The sequence below is a fragment of the Cygnus atratus genome, chromosome 1 (genome assembly GCF_013377495.2).
Source record: "Cygnus atratus isolate AKBS03 ecotype Queensland, Australia chromosome 1, CAtr_DNAZoo_HiC_assembly, whole genome shotgun sequence".
Classification (NCBI taxonomy): Eukaryota; Metazoa; Chordata; class Aves; order Anseriformes; family Anatidae; genus Cygnus; species Cygnus atratus.
In genome coordinates, this window is record NC_066362.1 from 151,924,995 (window position 1) to 151,941,017 (window position 16,023).

At 36.1% G+C, this 16,023-nt stretch overlaps 1 protein-coding gene across 3 annotated transcripts in view; it reads left to right on the forward strand.

Annotated features, from left to right (window-relative positions):
- The window catches only part of TMTC4 (transmembrane O-mannosyltransferase targeting cadherins 4), a 52,686-nt gene that overhangs the window by 30,030 nt on the left and 6,633 nt on the right, over window positions 1-16,023 (forward strand). For 2 of the 3 annotated variants that reach the window (XM_035557078.2, XM_035557081.2), the window contains 9 exons: window positions 532-693; window positions 1,474-1,676; window positions 3,309-3,480; window positions 3,565-3,696; window positions 10,759-10,838; window positions 11,012-11,119; window positions 11,239-11,380; window positions 12,048-12,162; window positions 12,650-12,762. In XM_035557078.2, coding sequence (XP_035412971.1) covers window positions 532-693; window positions 1,474-1,676; window positions 3,309-3,480; window positions 3,565-3,696; window positions 10,759-10,838; window positions 11,012-11,119; window positions 11,239-11,380; window positions 12,048-12,162; window positions 12,650-12,762 — 1,227 coding nt within the window. The remainder of the gene's footprint in view (window positions 1-531; window positions 694-1,473; window positions 1,677-3,308; window positions 3,481-3,564; window positions 3,697-10,758; window positions 10,839-11,011; window positions 11,120-11,238; window positions 11,381-12,047; window positions 12,163-12,649; window positions 12,763-16,023) is intronic. The other variant, XM_035557082.2, reaches the window with a different exon arrangement.

The window sequence follows — 16,023 nt, forward strand, 5'->3', positions numbered from 1 at the left end:
ATTGGCTTTTTAATTGCATTTGATTGTGAAAAATTTTTTTCTTTTCACTCAGCTTCAAGTTGTGCAGTTTTCTTGCACTCATGTAATTTTACCCCTAAATAGACCTAAGTGGAGAAAAACTTCTGGTGACAAAAGGTCAATCAGAGCAATTTAAAACAAAATTCATGGGAAAACTGTCCTGCATTAATGAGTTTAATGTGGTGTATACTAACAGCTATATTCTTCACAAATTCCTTGTCAAAAATTGATGTGTGAAATTATATCAACTATAAAATTACTGAGGATTTGTAGAAGAGAATTCTTCAATAAAAGTGTTCTGATTGATAATGAAATGAAAATGTTTGCAAAAATATTTTGCAATTAATTGTAGTAAAGCTCGAGACCTTTCTTGTAACTGCAAAAGAAAGACAAACGTCAATTGATAGCCTCTTTTTTCTGAGATGGCCACAAAAAAAATGTGAATATAGTCAGGATGAGAAAAAGAATATCGTTTGTTTTTATTTCTTATTATTTTTTCTTTCTTTCCTGCAGAATGCTGGGCTATTAAGAAAGGGGCTGCTTTTCAGGATAACTCTTCTGATGTCTGGAGGGGCTAGTATACTTTATATCCGCTGGAGGATTATGGGCACAGGGCCACCGGCTTTTACTGAAGTAGACAACCCAGCTTCATTTGCAGATAGTCTGTTTGTGAGAGTAAGTTATGAAGCTGATTTTTTTTTTTTTCTGGCAAGCTCAGAGCATTTGTCTTTGTCATCAAATTAAATTTTCTTTTCTGCGACTCAAAGAAACAATAAAGCAGGCGGTCTAAACATTTTGAGTTGTGTGATGAGTCACCTTCCCGTGTGCTTCTGTGAAGATCTTTTGCAATTTGAAGAAAAAATATCTATATATTCTTTGCATTCAATTTAGCATGCTCTGCATGCATGGAAGTACATTTCCATTTATTCACTACTTGTCTCGTGCATGCAAGGTTTAGCTTTTGCTGGGTTTCTTCCTTTTTCCACATACTGTTTGACTCTTCATCTGTTCTTTCACAATTGAAGAAAATAGCATAAAGTTCTGGTCTGGTGCATTTGGAGTATGTATTGGCTTTATACCTCTGACTATATTAAATATGGCTTTGGAGATGAAGACTGAAAGAAAGGTGTTGTCTTTTGACATTTCCTCCTGTTCTGGGAAATTATTCTTTCTACATGTGGGTATTGGTTGCACAGTATAGAACTGCATTTCCCTGCTCTGAATAGGAAAACCACGTAACTATATTAAAAATAATAATTTCACAGCTATAAAGTAAGTAAATATTAAAGTAAGTAAATATGTAACTAGATGTAGTATAACGGTATTTAAGGTCTCTCTTTTTGTATAAGAAATATTTTGCGATAGCAGAAATGATGGAAAACAAGAACTAAAGTTTCTCCCCCTCGCACTTAAGTTTAGTATCAAATAAATGTTTGTTTTCTTTTTGACTGACAGGCTATAAACTATAATTACTACTATTCATTGAATGCATGGTTGCTGTTATGTCCCTGGTGGCTGTGTTTTGATTGGTCAATGGGCTGCATACCCCTCATTAAATCCGTCAGCGACTGGAGGATAATTGCACTAGCAGCACTTTGGTTCTGCCTAATTGGCCTGATATGCCAAGCTCTGTGCTCAGAAGACAGCCATAAGAGAAGGTAAGAGACAGTGATGAATTTTAAACGCCCGGACAACTTGAGTACAGTATTATTTTGTTAAATTCAGTACTGATAATTTTAACAATTCAGTGGAACCAGTGTCTAGCAAATGCAGTTCAAATAAATATTTATAGCTGTCATTACAGTTCATCCCAATTTGGGCCCATCACTGTACACAGGCTAGTGGGAAGCAGACTTAGAGGGGGAGGTATGGATGGCTGCTTTATTTTTCTCGTGAAATGGCATTTTGAGATCCTTAACACTGTAGGTGGTAAAAAGTAATCTCTGCTCAGAACAGAATAGTCTGCTGTTGCCCTTGCTTCTTATAAGTCATCTCCTTTAATCTTCTCTCCTAATAACGAAAGAGAAAGGAGATGTCTTGAAAGGAGGTAGAAATGCTGGACATACTATTAAAAAATAGAATGCTGACCATGAGGAAACAACTTGTACTTCACCAAAAGAAACTAAAAATTTGCTATAAACTATTCTGTCTTATTAAGGTCTTCTGTTTAACTTTTGTAAACTTTTGTCCGTTCCTATGGGTTTTATGTATAATTAATTTCTCAGCTCTTTAACGTTTTTCAGCAGCTCAGTCATAATGAGGTCATCCTGTTTTTCAGAGTACCAAATATTTTTTTTATTTCTATGGTATTCTGTAATTTAATTTCTTTCCCTGTGTCTCCCCAAAGGCTATCATCCCACTAGGCTTCCTTTCCTCTATTCCCATAATCATTTGCACAGATAAAACCATTCTGAAGGGGGTTTACACTTGTTACAAGTGTCTTCGTGTTTTCTTTTAAATATTCACTAAGCCAATATTGCTAAACAGATGTTGTTTTTTTAGTAATAATAAAGACAAAAGTAAAGTGAAGGCCAAGGACAATTAGGGAGGAGAAGAGACTAAGAAGTACCTTACTCTAGATTTGTCATTTACATTACAGTATAGAGACTTATTTGTAATAAACTGGAGTAGAAAACTACCATGCCTGTGGCCTGACATGGACATAGGGTTCCTATTCTCAGTTGTCTTAAGTTTTCTATAGTGCATAAAGAGTTACCTGCTGAGCATTACTCATGCCTAACGTGGATACCTAAAACAGGGAAGATGAGCAGCCTTTGAGAAGTGCCTCTCTCCAATGACTGTGGAGAGTGTAGATGAGTAACTTTCACATGGTTAAACACAATGGATTCTGCTATTGATGTCTTTGTTAGGAAAGACAACACTCTCAGTAGGAAACGTACCCAAGTTCTTCTTTAAGTGAAATATATTTTTTTCCATGTGTTACTGCCTTATTAGTTCCAAAACTAGACAGCTTTTATCGTTAGTTTTTTTGCCCATATATTTTTAATAGGAATTATGTAATTAATGTTTAATGGGTTTATTTTTTTCTCTGGAAGCATGAACACTGCTTTTCTGGGAATTATAGCTAGGATTTTAAAACTCCCTGATAGAAAGTAGTGTCAAAATGTTATTGAAACATAATCTGATTTTGTTATTTAGCTCCCAAGGGTTGCTTTTGAATGCTCTGCTCATGTGCACATCTTTCTGTTTATTAAAAAAGTTTATATGTTGAGTGGAAAAGGTATTCTATTAAACTTTGTGGTTAATTTGAGAATCTTTCTTGTTTGCAGAATTCTTACACTGGGACTTGGATTTCTTATTATCCCTTTTCTTCCTGCAAGTAACCTGTTCTTCCGTGTAGGATTTGTTGTTGCAGAGAGAGTCATCTACCTCCCCAGCATTGGCTACTGTATTCTGTTTACATATGGATTTACTCTCTTGAGTAAGCAAGCCAAGAAAAAGGTACTATCAAAACAGTCACTAAGGCTGATGATGAAGTGCTTGAGTTGAATGGTTTGGTTCTTAACTTGTTTCTCTTTCTTTAAGAAAATTCTTGCTGTCGCAGTACTTGGAATCTTACTGATAAACGTTACGCGCTGTGCGCTCCGCAGCAGTCAGTGGAGGTCAGAAGAACAGCTTTTTAGGAGTGCACTGTCTGTGTGCCCTCTCAATGCAAAAGTAAGTCAGTTGTGGACTCTTAATCTTTTTTTTTAAGAAAGCGTTTTGAATTTTGGAGTGGGAGAGGTCGTGTGTAATTGATGTATTGTGGTATAGTAGACCTCAGTCTTAATTGGGGCAAAAATATGACACATAAGACACCTAAATTATGGTGTTAAAACAGTCAGTACATAGTGCACAGTCAATACCAGACAGTGCAAATTACAATTTTGTATCGTTCTGAAATTGTAATTCAGAACTTGGGGGTGGGAGTGAGGAGGGGGAAGAGAAAGGGGAATATAATTCAGGAAGAAGCATCCAGTCAAATCAGATGTGCTAGGAAAATCTCTTAAAAGAATTGTATGCATAATTGCAGATTATTACAACAAAATATCAAAGAGGATGTAAGTAAGTTGAAATGTATTCACCTGAATAATTCCTATGCTATGATTTTAGAATCTTCTTTCTGTACCTTCCAGTGGTGTGTATAGCCAGCACGGCTCAGGGAGAAAGAAGCATATCATCTGTTTAATTGCAGGACATGGGGTAAAATCTTTGCTCCTACTTCTGCTCTTTAACAGCGGCTGAATGAGTTAAGTAGTCTTCAGACACAAGCAATGAGGAGAGCTGCAATGTCCCTTGCAAGTCTTAGTGAGGGGAAAAAGTCAGAGATGGGACTGGGTAAGATGTTTCACTGCACTGAGCATCAGTGTAGCATGGTAGACTGAATTTAGCCTGCCATTAGACGTGAGCTCTGCAGCAGTCCTTTGATAGCTGAGACTGGGATCTGTTGGAGCGTACCACAGAGCCCTGATGTTGTCTGAATTTTAGGACACGCTATCTTCAGTGAGCCTCAGAACAGGAATCCACAGCTTCTTAATAACAACATATGGATGTTTTGAAAGATTAGATTTCTGTAACCGAGAAAATACAGATCAAGATACAGAGTTTAAACAGCCAAGAAACGCTCAACTTTGTGGAGGGAGTGATAAACTTAGCACGTATTGGAATACAAATAGGCATCAATGAGCTCTAAAATGCATTTATGATCAATATTTACAGCATGGTGATATCTTTGAATAATCTCAGATTTTGATACGTAGAAAAAGAGCTGTAGTATTTTATTGTGGCAGTGGTAGGCAACCATCTCCTTCTTAATGACGACCTCAATGTATCTTGTCTTCTGAATGACAAGTGCATACTATAAATGGAGCAAATGCAATCTGTTTCTTTGTGTGTAGCTCCATCCATCTGCTATGGCAAGAGTACTTTAGACAGATCCCCACTCTGCCTGTGCTCCAAGGTCCTTGGACACAAGCCACGTCTGGCTGGGAAGCTGTGTAGCTGTGTTCGCACAGTGCTGTGCTTGAGCCGATAAGCTGTGTGCAAGCTACTGAACTAATGCAGCTGGTTCGAAGCCAATGAGTGTACAGGGAAAATGAGCTTGTGTTTGTCAACACTGGGCCCTCTAGACATGCCTGGACTGTACTGCTACTTGCGACAGCTTGCACAAATGGAGAGCATGGTGATGTGTATGGGGAGGTTTTTATAGACTCGCATTCCACTTTTCTTTAAGGAGTCTCTTTGAAATCACATTAGTAGGGAACTTGGCTAGGCAAGAGTGTTAGAGAGTCCATGTCTAAAAGCCAATCTTTTTTTTTTCTTCATGGACTTCAGTCAATTTTGACCAAGATAAATGCAAAAATGGAGCTAGGTTCTGTTTTGATCTTTTCTTGTCATGAAATTGCAGACTTCCTTTAAAGCTGACTCCACAGGACTTTTTATTGGTCCATTTATTTCAGTGCAAGGCTGATGCAGACCAGAAGATGAATGTAGATGATAACATGTTTTTTTATTATTTTTCTTGGAGCATCTTTAATATGTGTAAAGTGCTCATGCTTTAATTCCCCTATGTAGCAGGGCCCTAGAATCTCCAGGTGTTTCCCAACTACCAACAAAAGCTCCTAATTCAAGCTTTGTAGTACAGCTCTTCTGAATTCCAAATTGTCTGTATATGAGCAGTGTAAAATACATTTATCTTGATTCTAAATAGTGCATTCTCTAATTTCAGACTCACCTTCTTTGAATATCTTTCTTAGATAGAGGTGTGGAAACTACAATAAATCAGATTGTCTGGCATAGTAGCAAATCTACCTCCTTCTGATGAATGCATCTGGCTCAAGATGGTGAAATTTAGTATCATTTTCAATAAACATGGCCTTAGTAATTTTGGAATGTGTTGGAAATAATCAGGTACCATAACGAAGTTACAGAGATTTTTGACTTTAAGTTCACGATACAGAACAGTCTGGCAGCTCCATGTCTAAAAAGAATCTGTTGCATATTTTTAAATATATATGTGTGTGCATTTATTTATTTGAGAGAGAAAGGAGCATGTTATAGCTGTGTCTGGTAGTATGTCACTCTTGCTTGGTCCTATGCTTAAGTTGGTTTGAAAGGTTGTTAGACTGTATACAGTGTATAGTATACATTTTGAATACACTTAACAGTATTTTGCTTAGATGAGCAAAAGGTGCCTGTATTCCATTTCTATTTTTTTTCATACAGTACAGGTTCACTGAATTCCTGGAGTTCAATGGTGGTAAGCACTAGTGTGAGTTAGAGCCAGGCCTCTTTTCTCTACTAAGGCAGATTTTGTGAACAGTTACATAGACAGTTTCCGCCCGATATGTTAATAATGTGTTACAGGTAGTTTATAAATTTGGGATGATTCCGTGCTAATGGCTTAGAAAAGGTTCACTGGATCTAATTTAGAATCTTTTCATTGATGTCAGTATGTTGCAAGTTAATCCTGGAGTGCTTTGTCGAAGTACTGGAGTATCTAATTACAGGCTATGATGAAAGCCTACCTACAGTTTTGCTATATTAGACTACTTACTGGCTTGGGATTCATCCCCTTAGCTTTAGATGTCTACATCTGAGCAAGCCAGATAGGCTCCCTTTATAACTGGGAGGAGAAACTGTCCCTTTTAGCATGTTTTATCGTCACCTTGAGCTATATGACTGACACAGGCCAGAAGGACTGCACCCTCTTCTGTGTGTTTCTTTCCAATGATTCTGAAAGAAGTCCTGACAACTGCCTCAGATGTGGATGCATAAGGTGATGTGAGATTTTGTCCTTCTACTGCTGTTCGCTTTTTCTAGACATTGCTGTATTGCTCTTCACACTCTGAGCTTGGTACGCATTGTTTCCTTTAGATTTTTTGAAGATTACTCCTGAAGATGTTCATCTTGTTGGCTTTTTCTGCCATGCAGTAAGTTACTGTTAGAAATGTCAAGTTACTTTTTTGTTCCCTCTTAGCAAAGCCAGGGCAATTTTTCAGAATCCAGAGATGGTTCTTATTTCTGGATGACTTCTTTTAATTAATTATACAATTAAAATTTGCAAGAATACCATTAAATACGTGAGAAATAGTGATCATTCTTTTTTTGTAGATTGGAAATAGTTAAATTTAAATGTAAACAGTTAACATTCTCCATGTCACCAGCTTTCCTTTACCATATAGAATTTAATAAACATGATTTTTAAGAAGAAAACACTTCAGTAGCAAAACCTCTGAAATGCTGAGGAAGGAAGTTACAATACTGTGAAAAGAACGTGCTACTAACCATTCTTTGTTCTTAATGTTTCATGACAAACTTATATCTCTGATAATAGTTTGCAAAGACAAGCTGTTCTAATACTGAAAATGTACAACGGTCTTGAGACTTTCTCAATTCTTGGGCTAGGCTGTGGTGGCATGGTTATGTTAACTTTAAATATGGCATGCCTGTTTAGATAACCAACTTTTCACATGGGGTATTTTTAGTACTTTCCTCTTTCCTAATTGCCCTCATTGCAGAGAATGCTGTGTTGTTGTTCATCCCTGAGAAATGTTCATTTTAGAGCTATTACTGTAAAGTAATTACCTGTTTAGGTTTGATAAAGGAGCAAGTGGGCATAATGTAATGTGTCATTTCCAGTTAATATCCATCATTAATGCTCATCTAAAAATGAAATGGTATATCTGCTCTTAAATGTTTAATGAGGAAAGGAAAATCCTTTCCCAGGTTGTCCTGGGCAGTATCAATCAAAGGCAGAAGAAACATCTCTCTAGAGATCAAATTTAAAACATCACGCTGCCCCCCTCATTTTTAAAAGGCAGATTCTTCCCTCCCACTGGCATGTGGAAATTGTTTGTCCCCATGTTGTGCAGATAGGGGTCATAGGAGAGAGCAAGGAGAATTACAGCCTTGTGCTTAGTGGAGGGCATGTAGATTGTTGTAACCCTGGTTGAGGGGAGTAGAGCAAAAGGCTCACCTTGGCAGCTCTCTCTAATGGCAGAAGAAGAGAGAGACATAGCTGCTCAGCAAAAGTAACCTGCATCTTTCAAGTGATTCTGTATGCCTAAAAAAACCTCCTGACTGTTTTTAAAAGTTAATGCATTTAAATATATATAGATATAGATATTTACTGCATATTTACCCATTGAAAATTATCCTGAAAGCTCTTTTTGTCATTGGATATTTATGTTAGGCTGAGGGGTTCTTTTGGTTTGCTTGCTATAATTTTTCTTCTCTTACTTTTTGTCACCAACATATTTAGAGGAGCTAAGGCTTCAATTTGTCTTGAAGGGAAGCTAGGAAACACACATACAACAAGGAACTCTTCATTTTCAGGAGTATTGTTTAGAAATATCATTTCCCTTCACGCAGAAACTGTATCTGAGGACAGAAGAAATACACTGTAAATAGTCTTGTTATTGGTTTTAATACTATAATACATCTTTCTAGCTCAGTTCACAAAATATGCATGTACACTTAATATTTCATTTGATGTTTTGACTTTAAATAATTGATATCTTTTGGATTTTTGCAATATACACAATTCTGTTTACATGAGAAAAATATGCTTTCCACTGCTGCTTTAGATGGAAATGGATGTTAAGAAGCTCCACACTTTAAGAAACTGAGGAATAAGTAGAATTAGAAAGTGAAATGCTGACTGGTTGTTCATAACACGATATAGCTAAAACATATTTTTTGAATTTTTTTCTTGTATGCTATGTCCTCAGTCTTTTAATCAATTTTTTTCTTGCAGTAATACTTATGATTTCTGTAAAATGTAAAACAATAAGAAGAAAGAAAGGCACTCAAAACTATTTTAGAGGAAGAAATTGAATGTAGTCTTAGTTTGCTGATACTGAAATGTGAATTCAGGTATTTTAGGGGGGTAATATACATTATCGAGTGAAGTCTTCCTTGATTTTTTTCTGTTTTGCAACAAGTTATCTTGTATCTGGGAGCACAGCAAAATTTAATAACCTAATTTGCTCTAGATAGTTTTTGAGTCTGTAAACTTCAGTATATATAATCACAGCAATCCAGTTTGGTAAGAATGTTGTCATAGTGTGCTGAAAAATTTCCTGAAGAGATGATACAAACAACACTCAGTCCTAAGAAGCATTTTTCAAGGTGTATCATTTTACTGTAATGACTCATTGGAAAGCAGTGCTATTCTATTTTTTGTCACAGTCAAGTGATCTTTGTAAATGGCTATGTGTTGATATAAATGTACCATTCTGTTGCTTCTTTGGAGTGGACCTTGTCATATTTTTATGAATGTACAAAGGAAGTCCCTGGATTTTTATTTATTTTATTTTTTTTACTTGAAAGCTGTACTAGAGCTTTTATGGGATGCTGAGTTTGTGTGCCTTACAGCCTAAGGAGCTGCTTCTGTGAAAACTTAGTAAGCCTTACAGTGTCTTTGCTGTCTTTAAAACCAGTGAAACTACTTTTTCACTTATTCTAGAGAGTATGGAAAATAGTTTTAATTTGATTTGTTGGTGGTGTGTTACAGCATAGTCACGATCATATAGGGGTGGAATTCAACAACTAAATACTATAACAGATTCAAGCATAATTGTGTGTGCTGGATCAATGGGTCCCAGGTATTGTGCCAAACACAATGAAAATTAATCCTTTGATGGACACATGAGATGAAGTACTGTTTTGACTGTATAATGTGAATTAGAGTTATCTAAATGTATTGCAAACCTATATTTATGTACTTCAGACTGAAGTAATTTCAGCATAGTGTTTTTGAGGAGATTTAAATCAGATTTTCGAGATATGGAAAAAAATACAGTGTGAGAGTTCTAGATGAGGCATACAACTTAATTTCAAATAGTAAGGTAATTTATGGAATGAATTCTGGTCTAGTTGCAGTGAAGTCTATTTGCAGCACTTGGTGCTCAAAACACTTATTTCTAAACTTCAGTCTTCCTTTGACCAGGTGATGTAGTCCTAAAGTAGGATACGAAATGTCTTCCAATTAAGATTTTTTCCTGAAATTCCTACCTAATCCTTTAATCCTTATCATAAATTCAAATGATAAGGATCCTCTTCCCCTCAAATGATAAGGATCCCAAAGCCCTAGATCTTCCCTTCGTTCTCTGCTTTTTAACAGTCAAGGTCTTCAACATGATACCACACTTTTTTTTTTTTTTTCCAGAAATGTTGTTTGATGCATTATTATATCAAGACAATAATAGCTGGGTCTTTTGCAGGGCTGGGGGGTGAATGCTGGTTGGCATTCTTTGTGGGTTTTCTTTGTTTTGAAATATGGAGCTTAGCTTAATTAGACTGTTAATGTTGATTTTTTTCTGGCTTATGCTGTAGTGAAAGCAAAGTTTAATCAACACATACTGCTGTAGTTTATCTTCTGCTATGCTGGATTTGAATGAGTCAGCCTTTCTCTTAGTCATCTGACAATGAAGGAAAAGAGGTGTCCATATAAAAAGTCTTAGGCACAGTGTCGTGACCTCATTTATAATATCAGGGAGTGAAAAATCTTTCTTAACTAGCTAGAACAGGTAAGTTAATTTATTAATTTATTCCTCCGATTTTATCTTGCTGTTTTCATTGTCTGTATTGTCCAGTCTTGAGATCCACCTGCAACATAAAACAGTGAATGACAAAAATTCTGACTGTATTTATGTGGAGTCAAGTTGCTAAAAATTCTTACTCCAAAAAATATCTGACTGTGTAGTATCTGGCTAAAAAGTTCATCTGTGTTTTCAGGTGCACTACAATGTTGGCAAAAACCTGGCTGACAAGGGAAATCAAAGTGCTGCAATCAAATACTACAGAGAAGCCGTAAGGTATTAGAAATTTTACTGCTTTATTGAACTATCCTAAAATTGCTTTAAGGTTTAACAGGGAGATAATGCTTAGGTATTCATTTTCATGTTCTGCAGCAATGCAGAGCTAACAATTTGCATAAAGGAATGTGTCTCCCATACATAATAATAATCTCTTAAATTTTACATTGTAGGTTGAATCCTAAATATGTACATGCCATGAACAACCTTGGAAATATTCTGAAAGAAAGAAATGAGCTCCAAGAAGCAGAGGAGTTGCTGTCCTTAGCTGTACAAATACAGTATGTTTAGAACAAAGCCAAGCAGTATTTTGTACCAGCTGAGCAGAAAGGATACAATGGGATCTTCTGTTCAAAGTGCTCAGTTGTCATCTCTCATTTTTTTTCTCCAATCTATTCAGACCTGATTTTGCTGCTGCATGGATGAATCTAGGAATAGTACAGAACAGTTTAAGAAGGTTTGAAGAGGCAGAGCAAAGCTACTGGACAGCAATTAAACACAGGAAAAAATACCCAGATTGTTACTACAATTTAGGGCGGTTGGTAAGTATTTTTGAATAAGTTATTGCTATCAGAGTAATCTGTGTGTGCATATATTTCTGCTATATTGTTAAAATGCTGATCATTATTCCAGTTAATTGATTTGTAGTTCAGGGTGATTTCCTATTTTCAATAGCTTTTCTATTGCTTTCCTAGTATAATTCCTTTCTTATCACCTTTGGTAGTCCTACTTTCCATATAAAGACATCTAACCAAAAATATAGATTATGATCTTCTGTTTAAGAGAGATTTTTAATCATTTCTCAATATCGGACTACTTTACAGTCATGAGTATATTCCAACAAATTGTTGGGTAGTAGAACTATGCAAAAAAAAAATCATTTTAGATTCATGGAAATACTTACAGCAAATATTTACTTGTTCTCTTGTGTAGGTTTCTAAATTGCATGCAAATTTTCCTCCCCACCTTATTGGTGCATACATATCTGACTGGCTTCCAGAGAAAAAACAACGTAAAAGTGAAAAGTTAGTATATACCAGTCTATCTTCCATGCTACCCTAGTATTCTTTTTACATTTCTTATTTTTATCTGTAAGAACAAGTTTTACTAGAACAGAAAGAGAAAGATTAATAATCTTTGTGCCTTTAATCCATAACTGGAAAGTAAAGTAAATCAGAGTGAAATTACTGGAGTTTTCTTTCTTTTTAGTATGCAGATTTGAATCGCCATATAGATGCATTGAATGCATGGAGGAACGCTACAGTTCTGAAACCAGAGCATAGTTTGGCTTGGAACAATATGATTATATTACTTGATAACACAGGTATAAACCCATTGGAATATTTTGATGACTAATTCAGTGTCTTTCAAAACTCAGTTTTATCTGTATTTATCTAAAAGAAGTTGTACTTCTTATTTGGCTACCAAGACACTCTCCATAAAAATTAGAATGCTTTCTAACTCAGTGGTTTTAAAGCATCACTTGAAGTCCAGCCCATCAATTGCAACTCTGATCCTCGTTTGAAATGACATCATTTTGCAAGCATGTTTGTATTAGAGACCAAACTTCAGAATTCTTGAATCTCTACTTTTGTTCTTCTGAAAGTGTTACTTGTTGAAAATAAAGTGGAGGTTTTCTGTTGTCTTATTCCGTAGGCCTTTATATTTGTTTGTCAGAGATACCTGGTTTTTCTTTAAAAACACATGAAATAATCAGCCCTTCATATACAATGTGTGTGCTTGCAGCATGAAAAGTAACTAGTAAGGCTGTGTTAAGATGCCTTCTCTTTTTCCACTATGTGGGCTCCCAGGCAATCTAGCTCAAGCAGAAGCAGTTGGAAGAGAGGCCCTGGAGTTAATACCTAATGATCATTCCCTTATGTTTTCTTTGGCAAATGTACTGGGAAAATCACAAAAATATAAGGTAGGTAACTAGAGCTCTCTGTTTTTTTTTTCTTGTGGTGGTTTTTTAACCATATATACCATGTATAAACTGTGTGTATTTCTGTAGAAACTGTTTGAGGAAGTCATTGCGGGCTTGTGACTTCATCAGGATTCAGTGCTCATTTCTGTCACAGAATTGTTGTGTAACTCTGGCCTAAATTCATCTCACCTTATTTTAGATGGGCTTTTTGGAACATTGCTGGCCTAAACTATGTCAATGGTCATTGAAGAGAAGTAGGCTCTTAAGCACGCTAGAGGGCAGTTAGGGTCTTATATTGGTTCACTGGTTCTCCAGAGAGAACCTCCTCTGATTTAAAGGCCTTGGTTCAGGGTCCAAAATTAATGTGATATGTTAGTTCTTGTGTTCCTTCTATGTAAGGAAGCAAGGTTTACCATTACCCAGTGTGAATTCTAGCCTCTTTACCTCAGAAGCTATCTAAAATGAAGATATCACAGACTTTCTAATCCCAGGTTGAGGATGGGATACCTAAGTAACCACAGAATATTATGGTAAGTTCATACATTGAGCAATGTATTGAACATTGAGTACAGTTGGCCAGCTAGCGAGTGGTACTTCATTATTAACTACTTATATTTAAAAGTAGGAAATGTAATACAATTGAGGTCAGATAAATATTTTCCAGAAGGAATTGTATGAATATTCAGAGAATAAATCATACATAGTTAATATTTTTCGTTACTTTAATTGACTCCATAGTTACCGATGTATGCATGCGATAGGGAGAAATAAATAATGGAGGAAGTTTTTTGTATTCCTCAGAAAAACATCATTTACTGAACTATGACTACTGGGGGAGGTTGTTGGCTTTTTGATATGTTGTAGTGTTAGCAGTGCTGAAGGAACATCCTCAGTGTAAAAGAAGTAAGATTTTTTGATATTAGACTTCATAGACTTGATAGAATGGATCCGTTTTTTTCCACCAATTACCATGTCCACTAAAATTTCCAGTCATGTCCAAATGTGGAGTGATGACCTGTCCACATGTCAGAGGCCCTGGCAGGCCTAACACCTGCTTTGGTTTGTGCTGGTGATGCTGTTATACAGGACACTGCATTTTCTCTAGACTGTTGCTTTCATTTTTTGTATGCTCTATTACTAGTCTCTTTCCACCTGAAGCTGTTATAAAATATATTTTTAGGTTACATTAACAAAGTTCCAGAAGGATACAAATTAACATCCAGAATGTATAAGGGTAACATTATGGAGGAGTTAATTGCTAGTATTATTTTGATGAGTCATGAGTGTGGAAGAATAGAGTATTGTACAGTTATGTAGCAAGAATAATATGTAGCCTGACAGAATAAAGAATGTTTATAACGAAGTAAGTAGAAGAAATAATTGGAAAACTAGCTAGGAAACTTTCTCCAGGTATAGGAAAACCAAGTCTGTCACAGTGGATTTAAAAAATAAAAAAGCAGGTAGTGCTTTTGATGGCAGGTTCTGAGAGGTCATTATGCTGCATGGGAATGCATTGGAGACAGTGGAAATGATGGCGGGAGAAAATGAAGCTTTCAAGTCAGCATCCTGAATAAAGCAAAAGGCGCAGTGGAGCCCAGGGAAGAAAGGAGGGAGCCACTTACCGTTTTAATAGTTCAACAGGGAGTAAGTAGTAGGTTTGTGTAGAGCAAAATATAACTTATCTAGTAACTTGAAATTGATGGGTTATAATAGGGAGAGCAAACTAAGGGCATTGGAAAGTGCACTTAGGAAAGGTGATGATAGCAGTAGCTGTATTTTGCATAGACTGGAAAGTAGAGATACAAGGTTGTTTGTGTTTTGTTGGTGGTGGTGGTTTTTTTTGGTTTTGTTTTTTAAGTGGGAGAATATAAAATTAAGATAAAAAGAATGGGAGATTAAGACTTCTTGTTTACTCCTCGACATGTAAAAACAGAGAGAAGCGGATGGCTCTTTAAGGATTTTTATTGTGTTTGGGAGGGGAGGGGAAGATGGGGGATAGGAGGCTGTCAAGGTGATGGAGGTGATTTGCAGAGGGCTGCCTGGCTGTGTCTGTTGTGTTGCATAACCTCAGGCATTTCATTTATTAGGTTACTTGTTATGTGTCTGTATAAAAGTTGATACTACATTGGCTCTGTTGCCATAAAGTAAGATTTGGTTTGGGTTTTGTTGGTTTTTTTGGTTTGGTTTGGTTTTTGGTACTTCTTACTTTAAAAGGCACTGAATTGAAAAGATTTTACTATTATGAAAGAGTTCCTTCAAATAAGTACACAATATTCTTCAGTTTCAAATGCTCTTTTCAGTAGAAGATAGATTTTCTGAGACCAAAAAAAATCCCCCAACCCATTAAGATTTCTGTTTGTATCTGTTCATGAATGATTTATTGTTTCAGAAACAAAAGCACAGAAAGGATGAGCTGTTTTGGTGTTTTTGCTTTTTTTTTTTTAAATTAACATCTGTTATATCAAATTCAATTTCTCATTTAAGTACTTGTTTTTGTTGCACTGGACAGAGAATCAAGCTATCTTTAGTTCTTTGAAAATATGTACGCTGTATTTTTGTTATGTGTACATCTATGCTTTTTTTCTGTAAGAAGTACAACAAATTGGAAACATTCAGCATTTTTTCTATTTGAAATAAAGCCAGACGACAATTTTGTGCTGTGGCCTTGGCAGCAGATGGAATGCAGTGTGCTTTCCCAAAGCCTTTGCTATACACAGTGTGCAAGTTTCTTGACAACACTTGATTTAAAGCTTTGGCAAGACAGAGTAATTTGAAATATCACCGGATGTACTGGAATGTGTATTTACTCCATATATCCGCAATAATATGAATGTGATGCACCTTAAATAGCCTTTAATCAGACAGTATGCTTCCACAAGCAAAGCAGTGGCAATAAGAGTGTTTCCAGTATGTGGTTGGAGATATGTACAGTAATAAGAGTCAGTCAAATCTGAGCATGTATTTTATTATATTTTCTGGGAATGCACTGCACATGTTGTCCCATCATATATCAGCAGTGAAAGGGTGAGTCTGTACACTAGCTGCTTCTCCTCTGGGTAGGCGACAGCATTCAGGCATAAAAGGGAAGTAATTGGACAGCACAGCTTTCGGTCTGTTGTTAACCTGCCCAGTAAGGAAAGCAGAAGTTTACTTACTAAATTAAAATACTAGAAATTGCAGTGGAAAAATTACAAGTTGTAGGAATTCTCATTACTGCATGGTTTCAAGTGCCATCCTGCTGTTGATTTTTAGGTTTGGTCA